The sequence below is a fragment of the Phoenix dactylifera genome, chromosome 10, assembly GCF_009389715.1.
Source record: "Phoenix dactylifera cultivar Barhee BC4 chromosome 10, palm_55x_up_171113_PBpolish2nd_filt_p, whole genome shotgun sequence".
Lineage (NCBI taxonomy): Eukaryota > Viridiplantae > Streptophyta > Magnoliopsida > Arecales > Arecaceae > Phoenix > Phoenix dactylifera.
The window spans coordinates 3,889,457-3,903,890 of record NC_052401.1 but is presented as its reverse complement, the minus strand read 5'-3'; the positions used below and the strand labels follow the sequence as shown (position 1 = coordinate 3,903,890).

Here is a 14,434-nt window from a genome sequence, read left to right as displayed (position 1 = left end):
CAGATCATGAATTAGTAACTGCTGTCGATGAAGCAGCAGAGCCATGCTGCAGCCGATCGATCAATGACGTGACTCGCGCCGGGCGCATCTACCAGCCTGCGCATCTGTGAGGGCCCAGCCTTGGTACCAGCCTCTCTAAGTTGTTTACTTGACTCCAACAAACATTTACTCATCCCTGTCCATATTTCATAAATCATAATCCTTTCAGACTTTGCCAATGCATTGGATACCCAAGAAAGAGGCCCTAAAGAGACACCCCCACCAATCCTAAAGTAGAAAAAAAAATCTGGCTTGAGGGTGATGTGTGTACACCTAACAGTGTGAGGGGGCCTTACATCTAGGTTGGGGACCAAGGTGCTTCTATCACAGTTGAATGAAAGCATTCTTGCTCTTTGTAACAACCCAGGATCTCACCCAAAATGGCTAGCCGGAAGGTATTATTTGGGTTCCTTGATCCTGTATAAGTACCCAAGATCTACCCAGCGAATAACCGATGTGGGACTAAACACACGCCCGCACGGGTCCTCACATATTCCCCCCGTTCAAGCCCTGACGTCCTCGTCAGGCTAAGGGTTCATATCTATTCAAATCTAATCACAAACACCACGATTGGCCCGTGGTCAGTCCCAATAGATCCGTGCTGCAGTGTCCCCTAGTCCACATAGGTTATGAGCCGGGTCCGCTCTGATACCATTTGTAACAACCCAGGACCTCACCCAAAATGGCTAGCCGGAAGGTATTATTTGGGTTCCTTGATCCTGTATAAGTACCCAAGATCTACCCAGCGAATAACTGATGTGGAACTAAATACACGCCCGCACGGGTCCTCACATAATACCATTTGTAACAACCCAGGATCTTACCCAAAATGGCTAGCCGGAAGGTTACTATTTGGGTTCCTTGATCCTGTATAAATATCCAAGATCTACCCAGCGAATAACCAATGTGGGACTAAACACACGCTTGCACGGGTCCTCACATACTCCCCCGTTCAAGCCCTGACGTCCTCGTCAGGCTAAGGGTTCAAATCTATTCAAATCTAATCACAAACACCACGATCGGCCCGTGGTCAGCCCCAATGGATCCGTGCTGTAGTGTCCCCTAGTCCACATAGGTTATGGGCCAGGTCTGCTCTGATACCATTTGTAACAACCCAGGATGTGAGGACCCGTGCAAGCGTGTGTTTAGTCCCACATTGGTTATTCGCTGGGTAGATCTTGGATATTTATACAGGATCAAGGAACCCAAATAGTAACCTTCCGGCTAGCCATTTTGGGTAAGATCCTGGGTTGTTAGAAATGGTATCAGAGCAGACCCGGCCCATAACCTATATGGACTAGGGGACACTGCAGCACGGATCTATTGGGGTTGACCACGGACCGATCGTGGTGTTTGTGATTAGATTTGAATGGATTTGAACCCTTAGCCTGACGAGGACGTCAGGGCTTGAACGGGAGGAGTATGTGAGGACCCGTGCGGGCGTGTATTTAGTTCCACATCAGTTATTCGCTGGGTAGATCTTGGGTACTTATACAGGATCAAGGAACCCAAATAATACCTTCCGGCTAGCCATTTTGGGTGAGGTCCTGGGTTGTTACACTCTTAGTTCCAAAATATTCCATCAACCATTTATGTGATTTCTCCATGGTAAAAGGTAAGATAATTATCAATTCAAATCATAAAAAATATGTTATGAGTGAGGGGTATTTATGCCATCCGCTGGTTTAAACCCCTCCCATCTTGTTTGTACCATAAACTTGCCTCTTTTATATGAAACACAAATTATATCAAATATATATATAAGAGAAAGCTGCAATGAGCCGTCTGTTTTATTTAAGGTGGCATGCACAACATTTGAACCTCTTTGATTGGAAAAGTGACGCCTGCGACTTAGTATTGAAGCTCACATTAGCTGAGAACTAAGAAATAAATCTTGAGGAATGAATTCGCAAAGCCAATTCAACTAAATAGCAGGAGCACTCCATGAATTGAATGAAAATACCTGAAGTTTAATCTTATAATTCATCAACGCATGATATATTCAGGCTACCCGAAGTTTAAGCTTCTTAGGAGAATGCTCTGAAGCACTCAATGTGCCTATAAAAAGTTCCCCGGCTGGCAAATTAGGACTCATTTGGCATTGCTTTTTATTGTGGTCCAAATTTGGCCCAAGGGTGACCATGCTGGAGGAGTCGAGAGAGCCGCTGGAGTGTCGAGGAAGAGGGTGAGCCACCTCCCGTGCGATGACATACCCGCACAAAGCCTCACCGGTGGTTCCGGCGAGGGCATTCCGACGTTCAAGTTAGAGTGGATCTTAATTGGTCCCCAAAAGTCCCTTAGGCGTTACCTGATGGGACTATTTATAGTCCCCATAGAGGTGCCCAGGTGGCGGAGGTGTGCCCGTCCTCATCATGAGAAGAGATAGCTTTTAGCCAGATGGCGCGCAGCTAGAGCTTGCTTGAGGTATATGGCGTAGGCCGTTTTTATGAATGGTAAAGCGTTGGCAGATATGACAGAGCATGGTTGGGGAAGTAGGGCATGGTCCCTGGTTGATATGTCGTGGCGTGGTTAGCAAGCAAAGCATGGTGCGGTGAAGCTATTGCAGGGCATGGCTACAGCATGTGGACGACGAGGTCAACCTTCTGAACTCGGCCTTCTAAGGTCGGCCTTCTGGGCTTAGCTTTCTAAGGTGGGCCTGGCCCGAATTGGATGACTTCATGCCGAAAATAGGACGATCCATTTTGACATTGATTAAGATAATAGTGCACATACCATGTAAAATTGCTTGATGTTTGTATAAATCAAGATCTGGGTGGTAGTTTCAATCTTTTTCTCCATTATGCCTTTCCCAAGATTTCTCGATTGCCATCCGGTGTGTCAAAAAATTGGGTCCAAATTATTATGTCAGTAGTCTTCCGCTTTTCCTAACTTAACGCTTTCGGTGTCGCTTTCAAAAATCCGGAGACTACACCGTCATCAATCCCCACAAAAGTACGGTACCCGCTGCACCGATCATCCTCATGAATGCAAATTTTTGGCCATCTGATCATCATCAGACGGATATCGTACCACTGATCCAAAAGTAGCAAAAAGGCACAGCCCTCCAGCCTCCCTCTCCGGATGCATCCATTCAAAGTGCTGTACCACCGAAATTTGGTGTACAGGCGGAGGATCGAGGATATCGGTAAGTTTTAATTGTTACAGTGTGAGTCCTCCACATCGTTTTAATTGTTACAGTAATTTTTCTTCTTCTTGTTTTTGTTTTAATTTTTGAGAGGGCATCATGAGACATCGGTCTACGCGACACGACGAGGGGGGGCCGGCGACCGACTTGGGGACGAGGGGACTCGGTGGGTCCCACCTGGATTTGGAGGATCTCGTCCAATTGAAAACCTCGACGGTGGTGGGTCCCACTGGAGATATGAGATCATACGGCTTGGATGGATGGATGCTTCTGATGGACTCCAAAAGGTACACTCAAACATCATGTGCATCTAGGAACATGTGATCTAATGTGCACAAAAAGAAGGATGGTTATTTGTAACATGGTTTTAAATAATAGCAGTGTAATCATTACAATGGTCGGTCACCCGTCGTGCTGTCAAGGTATTGAAAAAAAAAACAGCCATTATTTTTCATTAGTTCCTGTTATTTCTATTACAACAAATGATCATAATATAAATAGCAGCTTCACACACACGACGAATATTACAATAGATTGTACTTTTTAGCTCAAATATATTTTTGATAAAGATTAAAAAAAGCTGCTGATTGAGCTGTCTCATTCGTTGCCGATCATTTTAAAAAAAAATTTTGGACTAAATTTTTTTTCTTTCTTTTTTATATAGTTTTTTTGATAGTAATATAGCGCGTTGTTCTCATACATGTTAGTATGAGCCACCGATGTATCATATATATATATATATATATATATATATATATATATATATATATATATATATATATATATATATATATATATATATATATATATATATATATATGATAACCATTATTATTAGTTATATTTTTAACATACATTAATTATTATTTTATTATTAATTTTTTTTGGAAAATTCCCTCCAAATGTAACCGTATGGTACAGTATATATATTATTTTATCTAACAAAATGAAGAGAAAGATAACAATGTTATAATTTTATTATTATATATTATTTCTTATTATAATAATTGTTATTTCAATAATAGCGCTAACATTAAAAAATTTTAAAAAATAATTGTTTCTCTCTCACCCTATTTTGTTTTTTTTGAGGTTGGGGATTGAAGGAGAGAGAGAGGGGGGGGGGGGGGGTGGGGGCGCGGGTGGAGGTTGAAACCTTAATAACTATTGTATTAAGAAAGCAACATTTGTTATTAAACATTTTTATAACTGCATAACAATTAACAATGGTTTTAAAAAAATCTTTAAAAATAGATATAATTATAGTTTTTATTGCTTATGATATTACACCATTGACAATGATAGAAAATCTAGATAAAGAAAATTATGATTAAAATTGGGCGAGACATGTTCATAAGGGATGTATATTATACAATTCCAAGAATTATAGTTTTATTAAAAAAATATTTTTAACATGAAAGATTTATTATGGAAAAATCATAAAAAAACTCATCAGTAAAATTTATACAATATTTTAATTTGAATACAATCAAATTTATCCAGCTGAACACAATCTCCAAAAACAAAATAAAAATTATTTAATCACACTTAAGCAAGAGAGATTGTCTAGTATTCACATGTGAGTTATGCACTTATGCATCAAGAAAAACAACTATTTATTGTTAAAATAAATAATTTAAATATAATGTTAGTTTTAATTAAAAAAACATTATATTTAATTAGGAGAAATATATCTTTTATTTGGTGAATAAAAGAAGAAGGTAACATGACCAAACAACGTTGTATCTGGGCCATTATTTAGCATGGCAAAAATTGAAATTCCCTTATAATTTTAAGAATTTTTTGCATGGATATTCTTCTAAAAATTAGATTTTACAAAAATATCCTTCCAAAATTGATATTTGCATGCATACCCTCGTCAACTTTATTATTATACAAATGCCCCTAATATAACGGTTGTTCTAACGGTATTAAAAAAATCATATTTATATTAATTAAAAATAAAATTAGTTTTTGAAATTACGCTATTGTTTTTGTTTTTTTTCTCAGCCATCGGGATTGCGATCGCGATCCCTTATAAATATTTCTGTTTGCACGTCTATCCATTAAGAATATTTTACTTATTTTAATTTGAATTATTAATTTTTTAACGGCGTTAGATGGTGTGATTATATATTAAAAAATAAGAATAAAAAATGAATAGAATAGCGAAGCAAGTATTTTAAGTAGGTATATATATATATATATATATATGTAAATATTAATTTGAGAAGGTTTTTTTATGTAAAATTTGATATTTAGGAAAATATTTATGAAATGAAGAATATAAGGGGACTTACAGGTTGCAACGGCACAAAGAGATGGGGATCCGAATCCGATATGAGTGGGGGAGGGGGAGAGCAAAGAAGACTATTGGCGCGGTGGGGAAGGGAGAGGTCAATGACTCGAATCCCGTGGGGGCTGAGATTCCCCGACAACCAAATCTAGGAGAAAGTATTCCGTTCCCTCACGATCTCCCCTCCTGAGAGTGGGTCCCGCTCCACACGCGCGGGGGCCCCACCCCTCTCTCTCTTCCCTTAAAACGGCACGAAGTCTCTTTCCTTCACGCTCTCCACGCTCTCCTCTCTCTCCCCCTCTCTTTTTCTGTCGCGAGAGCCATGTCTACTGCTTGAAAGCCTTGGGAGTTTTATTAAAGGGGAGCTGTTTTGGGTTTAAGGTGGTGGAAGGATGGGGGAGGTGACGGAGGGGGATAACGGCAAAGTTAACGGAGGAGGAGGAGGAGGAGGAGGAGGAGAGGGGGAGGTGAGGGTCCTGGTGGTGGATGACTCCGCGGTGGACCGAAGGATAGTGGAGGGCTTGCTCAAGAGGAGTGGGACCATGTTTGAAGGTAAAACGATTTAAGAAATTAAGTAACGATAATTGATATAGTTAGTCCCTTTTTTGATTTTTTGGATGTTTCTGGGTTGGTTTTAATGGATGACAGTTTGATAATTCTTGTTCTGAATTTTTGGGTTACTTGGATTATTTTGCTACATATTTTGTTGTGTTTTAACTGGATAGAGCTGATTTGCTTACCATTGTTTTGGATTTATATGTCAGTCTTTTCCTTTAGCATGGAGCTTATAACTATATATTATGAATGGATGTGCATGATGATGTTTTTGTCAGCGATTTCAAAAATTCATTCTTTTGATTAGGCAATGCGTAGTCAGCTTTTTTTCTTCCCTTTTCCCACTAAAAGAAAATCTATATAGAAGCTTCTTCTGTTGTCTATTCTTGGAGTTTATAATCTAACTCTCTTATATATTTTTTTTCTTTTTTCTGAAAAAAATTAGGCCACACTTTGCTCGAATCCTGGTTTTCCACCAGTTCAAATTATCTTTTTAATATTTGAATTAGGGGTTCGGTTTATCAGTCAATTATTTGCATATAAGGTTTTGAGCACATGTATAAAGGTTGTCTGAATTCCCATGTAATAATTTAATTTTCAACAGAGGATCTGTCGTCTCTTTGGGAATATTTAGTTCGCCTTTAGTTCAGTATGCATTGTTTTTGCTTAGCTTCCTTATGCCGTTGATGCTTCATTCTCTGCTTTAAAATATTCTGGCTAGTAAAAGTGTCCTCTTAATTGGTTGATAACAGTCCATCTTCCTTCTTTCAATCTCTTATTTAGAATTCTGTGTGTTCTTTGAAGTATGACCAATTTGTTCATTTTTCTTCCAATTCGTGGTTCGAGAGTGTGTCCAAACATTCATAAGTGCATGCTTCTTCATGCAATCTTCTTTGTTTATTCAAATATTGTACTTAATCTATGGATTGGAATCTCTGAATTCTTGTATCCGTTGTAGTTTGTATACTTTATTGGGATAATTCTAAAGAACTCACCCTCCTTCCGTTTTAATTCAAGGGTGGATGTCCAAGGTTCGGTTCCCACATATAATTTTTCAACCTCTTATCAAGTTCATCAGTTTGTTGCTTGCTTGTATCTCTTTCTGATCATTACGTTATCTCCTACTCTCAGTTTTGCTGATTGACTCGCAATCTTATCTCTATAGAGATCATTAGGTTCCTAGAATTGAAGTTCACACCTTCCATCAGTTTTCTAACTTTTAACAAAATTTTTCGTGTTAAAAGGCTTCAAAAAGCTAGTCTCTAAACATGCTCTGTTTTATTCAGTAATTGCTGTTGATAGTGGAAAGAAGGCAATGGAAATTCTTGGATTAAATGAAGGGAAGGCCGAGTCTCCAACTGTGAATGTAAGTTATCTTTTCTGAGGATATGTATGTTCCTATTATTTTGGAAAAATTACCTCCTTATTCTAAAGTTATGTCAAGGATCTTTAAAGGTAATAGCTAAAATATTGCAGACTTTTAGGTTTAAGATAATAATTATAGAGAATATTGTATAGTGATATTATGGTCATCTAATAAAGCACAGACTTTGTTGCAGTTAGTTATCTTAATATAATCAGGGCTAAAAGATATTTGTTTTTCTGAGTTCAAGTGTCAATTTTTGGCTAAACTAGTAGCTGTTTTTCCAGAGGTTTACCACAGTCTTTTTTCTGCTTTCTCTGTGTGAAAGAACTTTAAAGAATGCAAGTTCACTATTCTTTAAGACACACCTTTCAAATTTGAGTAGAAATTCCACCCCCCCCCCCCCCCCCCCCCCCCCCCCCCCCCCCCCCCCCCCCAAAAAAAAAAAAAAAAAAAAAAAAAATCCTTCTCCCCTGCAAGCAGATGGAGATATGGTGAGAAGTTTCTGGCATTCCAAACAAGTTTTATCTTTTGGTGGGCAGAGAGATCAGATTTTGAGGGACTTTTTTGAGAGAGTGAGACCGAGTGGTGAGAAGGGAGAGAGGGAACATCTTCAGTAAATGGTAATACATATGGGGCACTTTATTCAGTCACCTTCATAATGATACAGAGAAACATGAGGGAGGAGTAAATTTTGCATCACTAATCTATCAGCACTTTTTGATGTGAGCTCAAGTGTATAAATTATAATTCCTCATTGAGGTACTAGAATACCTCTCTATAGTCATCAAATCTATTTGTGCTACCTCAGTAATCATGTTAAAGAATGGCATTAGTTTCAACCAGTGTTACACCTACACAATCTAAATTTTGGGTTTTTTTTTTTATGTGCTGGATACTTGAACACTCAGGGACACTTCGTGATACTACCCGACAGTTCATACCGCCGTATCATAGTGTCTTCATAATCATGTGTCTACTTTTGAAAATTTATCTAAAAGTCATCATTTCTAACATAACAACAAGCAAGCATTTTATCAAGTTTTGCGAACTTAAGGACCATAAGTAATTAAGTATGGCTCATTTTTCAATATATGCATATAGCTCCACAAATTTACTTTTCTTGAGAAGAAAATAAGATATAAATGCATCCTCATGACTGATTTTTAAAAGATTCCCTTGTCAGATTCTTCGAAGAACTTGGACACTTAAAAAGCTGTGTCATGCGTCCATGATACATTGGTTTCACCTATTATCTCGTAGGATACTTCTTATTAGGCACCTACTTCCGGTCCTTGGATCTCTTGACAACTATCTCAATCATCTTCTCAGTGCATCTTCAGTTTGCTAATTGTCTTGTAGAGTTTCCTTGATTCGGAGTAAGAGGGGGAAAGGATGGTGGTTCTGTTTGCGGTATTATTTGGTATTATTTCTTAGAAAGGGGTAGGGTGCATGGTAGGGTCAATATGCTGACTGGTGGATTAAGTTTGGGACCAAGGGAGAGGTTTGCATGCATTGAAGTGGGGTGTCATTGTGTGAAAGGAGAACTTGAGTGAAAAAGGTAAAGCTTCGAATGAGTGGTAGGGACAGAAAATGCTATGCAGAGGGATATGATGCTGCCAGCAGGGACACTGGGTGGTTCATGCAGTGAATGGAAATTGTACAGAAGAAAAGTAAAGAGCACGGGGGACGTGAGTCAACATTGTCGCCAGGATTGGGTTTTGGTAGTCTGATGGGCAGTACTAGATGACAATGTTGGTCAGGGCAGTGCGATGAAAGTGAGAACAACAAAGGAGATAGTGACATAGGGGTAGACATTCTGCGCAAGCATGGAGTCGCATTCGATGTATTGTTTTTTTTTTTTTGTTTGTTTTTCCTATCCATTAGTGGTCCTTACTCCAAGTTATGCAGCCAAGAAAAAAGGCCATCAAAGATTGTCTACAATTTGAAATCCTTGGGCAGATATATAAATACTTTAGTGAACGATATCTTCCTCTACAATAGAGTAATTTTCGTCAATTCGAAATAAAAAGGAGAGTTATTACCAAGTTATAGAGATAGATAATTCTTAATGTTCAATACAAGTGTTCTTGCAGTCATTTGATATCCTGTCCCTTTGGTATGGACCTGGATCCATCATTGTCTCGTTTAAGTTTTTCCATTAGCCGTTTACTTGCTAATCTTTTTGTTTGTTAAATATTTTCATTTAATAATGCTTTACCATTGACTACATTAACAAGTAATGTCCACAGGACAAGAAGATTGACATAATCCTCACTGACTACTGTATGCCAGAAATGACCGGTTATGACCTCCTAAAGGCTGTTAAGGTACTATGGTGCTCTAGCCACAAATTTCTCTCAGTCCTTCTGCCATTTATTAATTTCTTTATTATATTATGCTTTGGATTATGTCCAAATCAGTTTTTGTTAAATCTTCATTTTTTTTGGTCTATATGTCAAATTTCAGGAGCAGAGCTGCCCAAAATCTATTCCTGTGGTCATAATGTCATCAGAAAATGAGCCACAGAGAATCAACAGGTTTTTAGGTTCTTTAACACTTTGCATATTTTTAGTCTGCACAGGATATTTATGTGAGATAAACTCTAGCATGGAACCGTTATTGCCCAAGTTTTAGTGACAATTTAAATATCTCAATTTTAGGTTTCAATAAGTACAAAGCTATGGAAGTTAGGTATGTATGATGTACAATGAACTTACATATCTATGCATGTATTGCATGGTATGGCTCTAGTGTTTTCAGGGAATTGTTAATATGTAAGTGCAAATGTTCATGCTAGGCCATTCAAGTTAATGATCCACAATGTTTATTGAAACCTACCTTAAAAACAAATGTCAACCGCCATGGATTAGTAGTCATACATTTAGAAACCATTCGTCTTCTGACCACATCATACATGGCTTAGTAATCAAAGCATCCAGATGATCCATTTCATCAGGATTGTCAATTTTGACAGCCGATCGTGCATTTTTGCTTAATGTTTGACCTTGGACTTTCCATGACTGAACACTCATCGAGATCAATTGTTTTCACCAGTTTTCAGGCTGAGGAACCTACTTTGCATCCAAATAATAAGGTGCGAAAATGTATTGATGTACTAGGAATCATGGCACAGCTTATTAAGTGGCCAGTAATTCTTAGTGGGGAGGGAATATATCATTGTCGATGGGGACGAAATCCAATCTAAATTTGCCAAAAATGATTACAGTATTAAGTGCTTTGACTAATGATCTGGATCGATTGTTTGATGATATGACTTAAATATATTCTTTGGCTACACTTGTCACTGATGACTAGAAATTGCGTGAATCTGAAGGATCTTCCACCCAATACTTCCCATGCTACCAGACTTAATCTGGATTTCTAGAATTCTTTACATGTAAAAAGATGGTGTCAAACAGTAGCAGTCAAAAGTTTCAAAACAAGGAGATGAGCACATAAAGCATTATCCTCTTCTGCTGTTTCTTCCACTTATCACATGCTTTCTCTGCCTGCCCTTTTTCTAGAAGTGGCATCAAATCGCAAAACTTGACCTATGATATTGCATCTTTATTTGATCTCATATATGCTCATTACATACCAGATATGGAGTTCCATGTTACTTTTTTGGCCCACTGCATTTTTCTTTTGGTGCATTTCCTTTTCACAAATTGCATTTGTGCTGGCAACTTTTTCATGCACTCTTTTGACGGATAGATGCCGAGCCATCGGAGCTGACGATTTCATCCTAAAGCCTCTTCAAACAAAAGATGTGCAGAAGTTGAGAAGCTATGCAACATCAATGGCACTGGCATCCAAAGCAGGCACCAAGAGAAAGATGCCACTAGACCTAATGGGTGAGAACAGTGGTTCGGAGAGGATACCGCACCTTGCTGGTGTGGCAGTGGCATAATAATATTCATCTCATAGTTTGCTTTCTTAGCAGATCAGTCTTGAACTAGTATGATAAATAACTTCTCATATTGTAGCCAGAATCTTGTGCCTGTTCGTAACCTTTTGTGTTTTTTCCCCTTCTTTTCAGCTTCCAGTTGGGCGGCCTTTTGGTTAGACTCTGCTCGGCGCTTTTCCTTCTACTGTGTGATCTTTCTTTGTTGGTGTGCATTAATTTTGTATGAACGTTCTCTGAATGGAAATTTATAAAAGCTCTTATAGTTCTAAAGTTTCTTTCCTTCTCACCTTGCCACTTAAGAATGCTAACCCCTTTATTCTCTGTTATGTTAAGCCTCATTTACAATTAGAGCTCTAGTATGCTCTTTATTCAGCTGATTTGCCATGTTGGATTGCACACTTCTCTTGAATTTTTGATGGTGGAGTTAATGACATGGAACTTTGTACATCTGTTGAGTCTTCTCAATTCTTGCCCTGCAGAGAAGTTCCAAGTTTAAACTCGAAAGCTGGCACTTATAGCATCAATCTTGATACTATTACTATTGATACTTAGTAGTATCTCATGGCATGCTATGATGGGGCAAACAACATGCACGAATTCAAAAAAAGTTAATAAAGGCACAATCTTGATGTACATCTATGACTGGAAAGTTGTTAATTTCTCAGTTCAAGAACTCAATATATTTTAGGATCAGTGTCCGTATGCTTGGTAAACGTCATGAAGCTCTGCAAAGGCATTCATGGCAGTAGGCTCTGCAATTCCTTCGCCTCAAGCCCAAGCTGTACTAATAGACTAACATCACATATTTCAACTAAGATGGAGTTGAACCAAAAACCGATCTCAGCTATCTCAAACTTTGAAACAGGCAGGACAGCTCTGTGAAGAACTTGTCTTGCATTTGGGCTAACTCCAACCTCTTTAACAAATGAGAACTGATTTGGATATATTGCTGAACCCAACTCAATTGATAATAATGCAGCCCCTCAACCAACTGTATCATAATCCAAACTGATATCATAGAACTCTTAAACTGACCTAACTCAGATCGATATGTAGCATTCATTATTTTCAGTAACTTCTGCACTGTATACTATCTGATGATAAGAAAATTCTTTTTCTCATGATAATAAAGTAATGTACATTTCTCGACCCTTGCAAATCAGAGGTTTCGGCTTTGTGATTCTCTCCATTCTATGTTTCGATCAAACGACTCAAGAATCAATGATAGGTGGTTGAATGGATGATGGCACTATGTCCAGCTTCTGTTCTATTGGAGTCGATCATCCGGCGTCGATTAATGATATCCTTCTGAATAGATATCGATTAATTCGGGTAGGTTGGATTACAATAGCTGCTTCACTAGTTTCTCTACCTCAGCTTTCCCTCTTTATGAGAATATAATTATAGACTATTGCAAAGATACCCTTACTAAACCAGCCAGTGAACTAGTAGTGTTCTCCAGTGTGGCTTGAAAGGTTGGAAGAACTCATTTTATATGATAAGATGTCCTTGAGCTAAGGATTATGTTGATGTATACCAGCCGGCTGCTCGAAGATTCATTTGATAATGATGATGGAATCATCTTCCATCAATATCCCGGAATCATGGTATACCTAAAAGGCCATGCATACTCCTCATGAAGTCCTCATCTCATTTGTAAGAGCAGAGCAAATGGGGATAGATGAAGATGCAGCACAGAGGGGTCTTTCCATATGATCCTTTATAATGAATCCTACTCCAGCTACAATATATTCCATTTACCAATCCAAATTTATCTTGACGCCGAAGGAGATGGATCAATAAGAAGTTACTTACTTTATGTATGACATTGCATGGCAAGATCGGATTCATTAACAAAATATTGTAATAAGGGAGAGTGCTCATTTCTTATCCCAATTTTAGTAGGATTATTTTTTCATTAATCTATTTTTATATTTTTCTTAGAAAATGTGGTTGCTCTTTAGGCGGTGTTTACATTTAAAGTGGAGGGGTTTTCAATGCAGCGGCATCTAGTTTGCATTTTATGGGCACCGTCAGCAACTTTTAGTGATTGAGAGTACAATAACTCTTCTAAATTTTTCAGTTATTAAAGTTTTCGATGGTTAGCATCCTTCTATACTGTGTCTAAGCATGGTAGCATAATAGCTTGGTAGAATATGTGAGAAGGGGAGAGAGTGTCTTGTAAGATTTCTTTAAAATAATAGTAGAAGCCGAATGTAGTAGCACTATTGCTTGAATTTTGTAAAATTTATTTATTAATAAAAATTTAATTATTTTCTCTCTCTAATTTGTTCTATGCCAATATTATTCTTCACAAAATGAGGTTTATGGTGGCAATAGATTGGTTGTATTGCCTCCAAAGACATTCAATCATTATCTATTGATTCTTTAGTTTGGAATAATAGAATCTCACTTTCAGCTTGGCGGTTTTCTTGGAATATCTTCCATAGATTAATGATTCAATATTTGAAGAGAAGCTTTGGTTGAATTCACTAAAATGGATGCTTTAAACTCTAAGTGGATGCTTGCTTTTGCAATTCCAAGCTTTCCTCGCCTTATCATAGATACCAGTGAGCCAAAATTTCTTAACATCATACTTTGAGGGTTTAACACCATAATTTTATGCTTTAAGGTTTTAACATCTTCTCATATTAATAATGTCAAATAAGTTTATATACTCAAAAACCTAGTGTATTTAGAAATCCTATATCCTAAAAAGGAATATGGAATCCTAATGTACCTTCACCAATATGACACCATCCAAATTTTTCTTTCATAGGGGGGAGGATGATATCACCTTTTACAAGAGAGTATGATTTGTTTAATTCTTCATGGCTTATGCATATCGCATACATTAGACATTAGTTTGCCATGTTTTTATAGTAGATACGAGTTTTTATTGCGTCGAGCCAAATTAAAGTGAAGCCACATGAATGCTTTGCGCTAAGTCTATAGCCAGGATCCGCATTGAACGAATTTAAAAGTTCGATGATCTGATTATACTAAATTAAAGTTCAGAAAAAAATTTAAAACCTTCAAATAGTTCAGAATTTTTTACATGGTTATTTCAAAAAAAAATATAAAAATCTCCAGTTGAATCCTAGATGAACCTCAGATGAGTCATTTAGC

At 37.7% G+C, this 14,434-nt stretch overlaps 1 protein-coding gene across 3 annotated transcripts; it reads left to right on the top strand.

The window, feature by feature from the left end:
• The first annotated feature begins 5,739 nt into the window (after positions 1 to 5,739).
• LOC103711077 (two-component response regulator ORR1-like) lies at positions 5,740 to 11,591 on the top strand. Of its 3 annotated transcripts, none has more exons than XM_008797073.4 (6): positions 5,740 to 6,029; positions 7,319 to 7,398; positions 9,648 to 9,725; positions 9,865 to 9,935; positions 11,113 to 11,356; positions 11,438 to 11,591. In XM_008797073.4, exons 1-5 carry the CDS (start codon positions 5,870 to 5,872, stop codon positions 11,306 to 11,308), a joined length of 585 nt encoding a protein of 194 aa, XP_008795295.2. In that variant the 5' UTR covers positions 5,740 to 5,869; the 3' UTR covers positions 11,309 to 11,356; positions 11,438 to 11,591. The 3 variants fall into 3 exon arrangements, with proteins under 3 accessions (XP_008795295.2, XP_008795294.1, XP_038986734.1); XM_008797072.4 differs by having other exon boundaries at positions 11,113 to 11,252; positions 11,438 to 11,588; XM_039130806.1 differs by having other exon boundaries at positions 11,113 to 11,575.
• The last annotated feature ends 2,843 nt before the right edge of the window (positions 11,592 to 14,434 follow it).

Coding starts and splice junctions, on each gene's coding strand:
- LOC103711077 (XM_008797072.4), top strand. CDS start 5,870: ATGGGGGAGGTGACGGAGGGGGATAACGGCAAAGTTAACGGAGGAGGA. Junction 9,726..9,864: donor ACCTCCTAAAGGCTGTTAAG/GTACTATGGTGC, acceptor GTCAAATTTCAG/GAGCAGAGCTGCCCAAAATC. Junction 11,253..11,437: donor GATGCCACTAGACCTAATGG/GTGAGAACAGTG, acceptor CCTTCTTTTCAG/CTTCCAGTTGGGCGGCCTTT.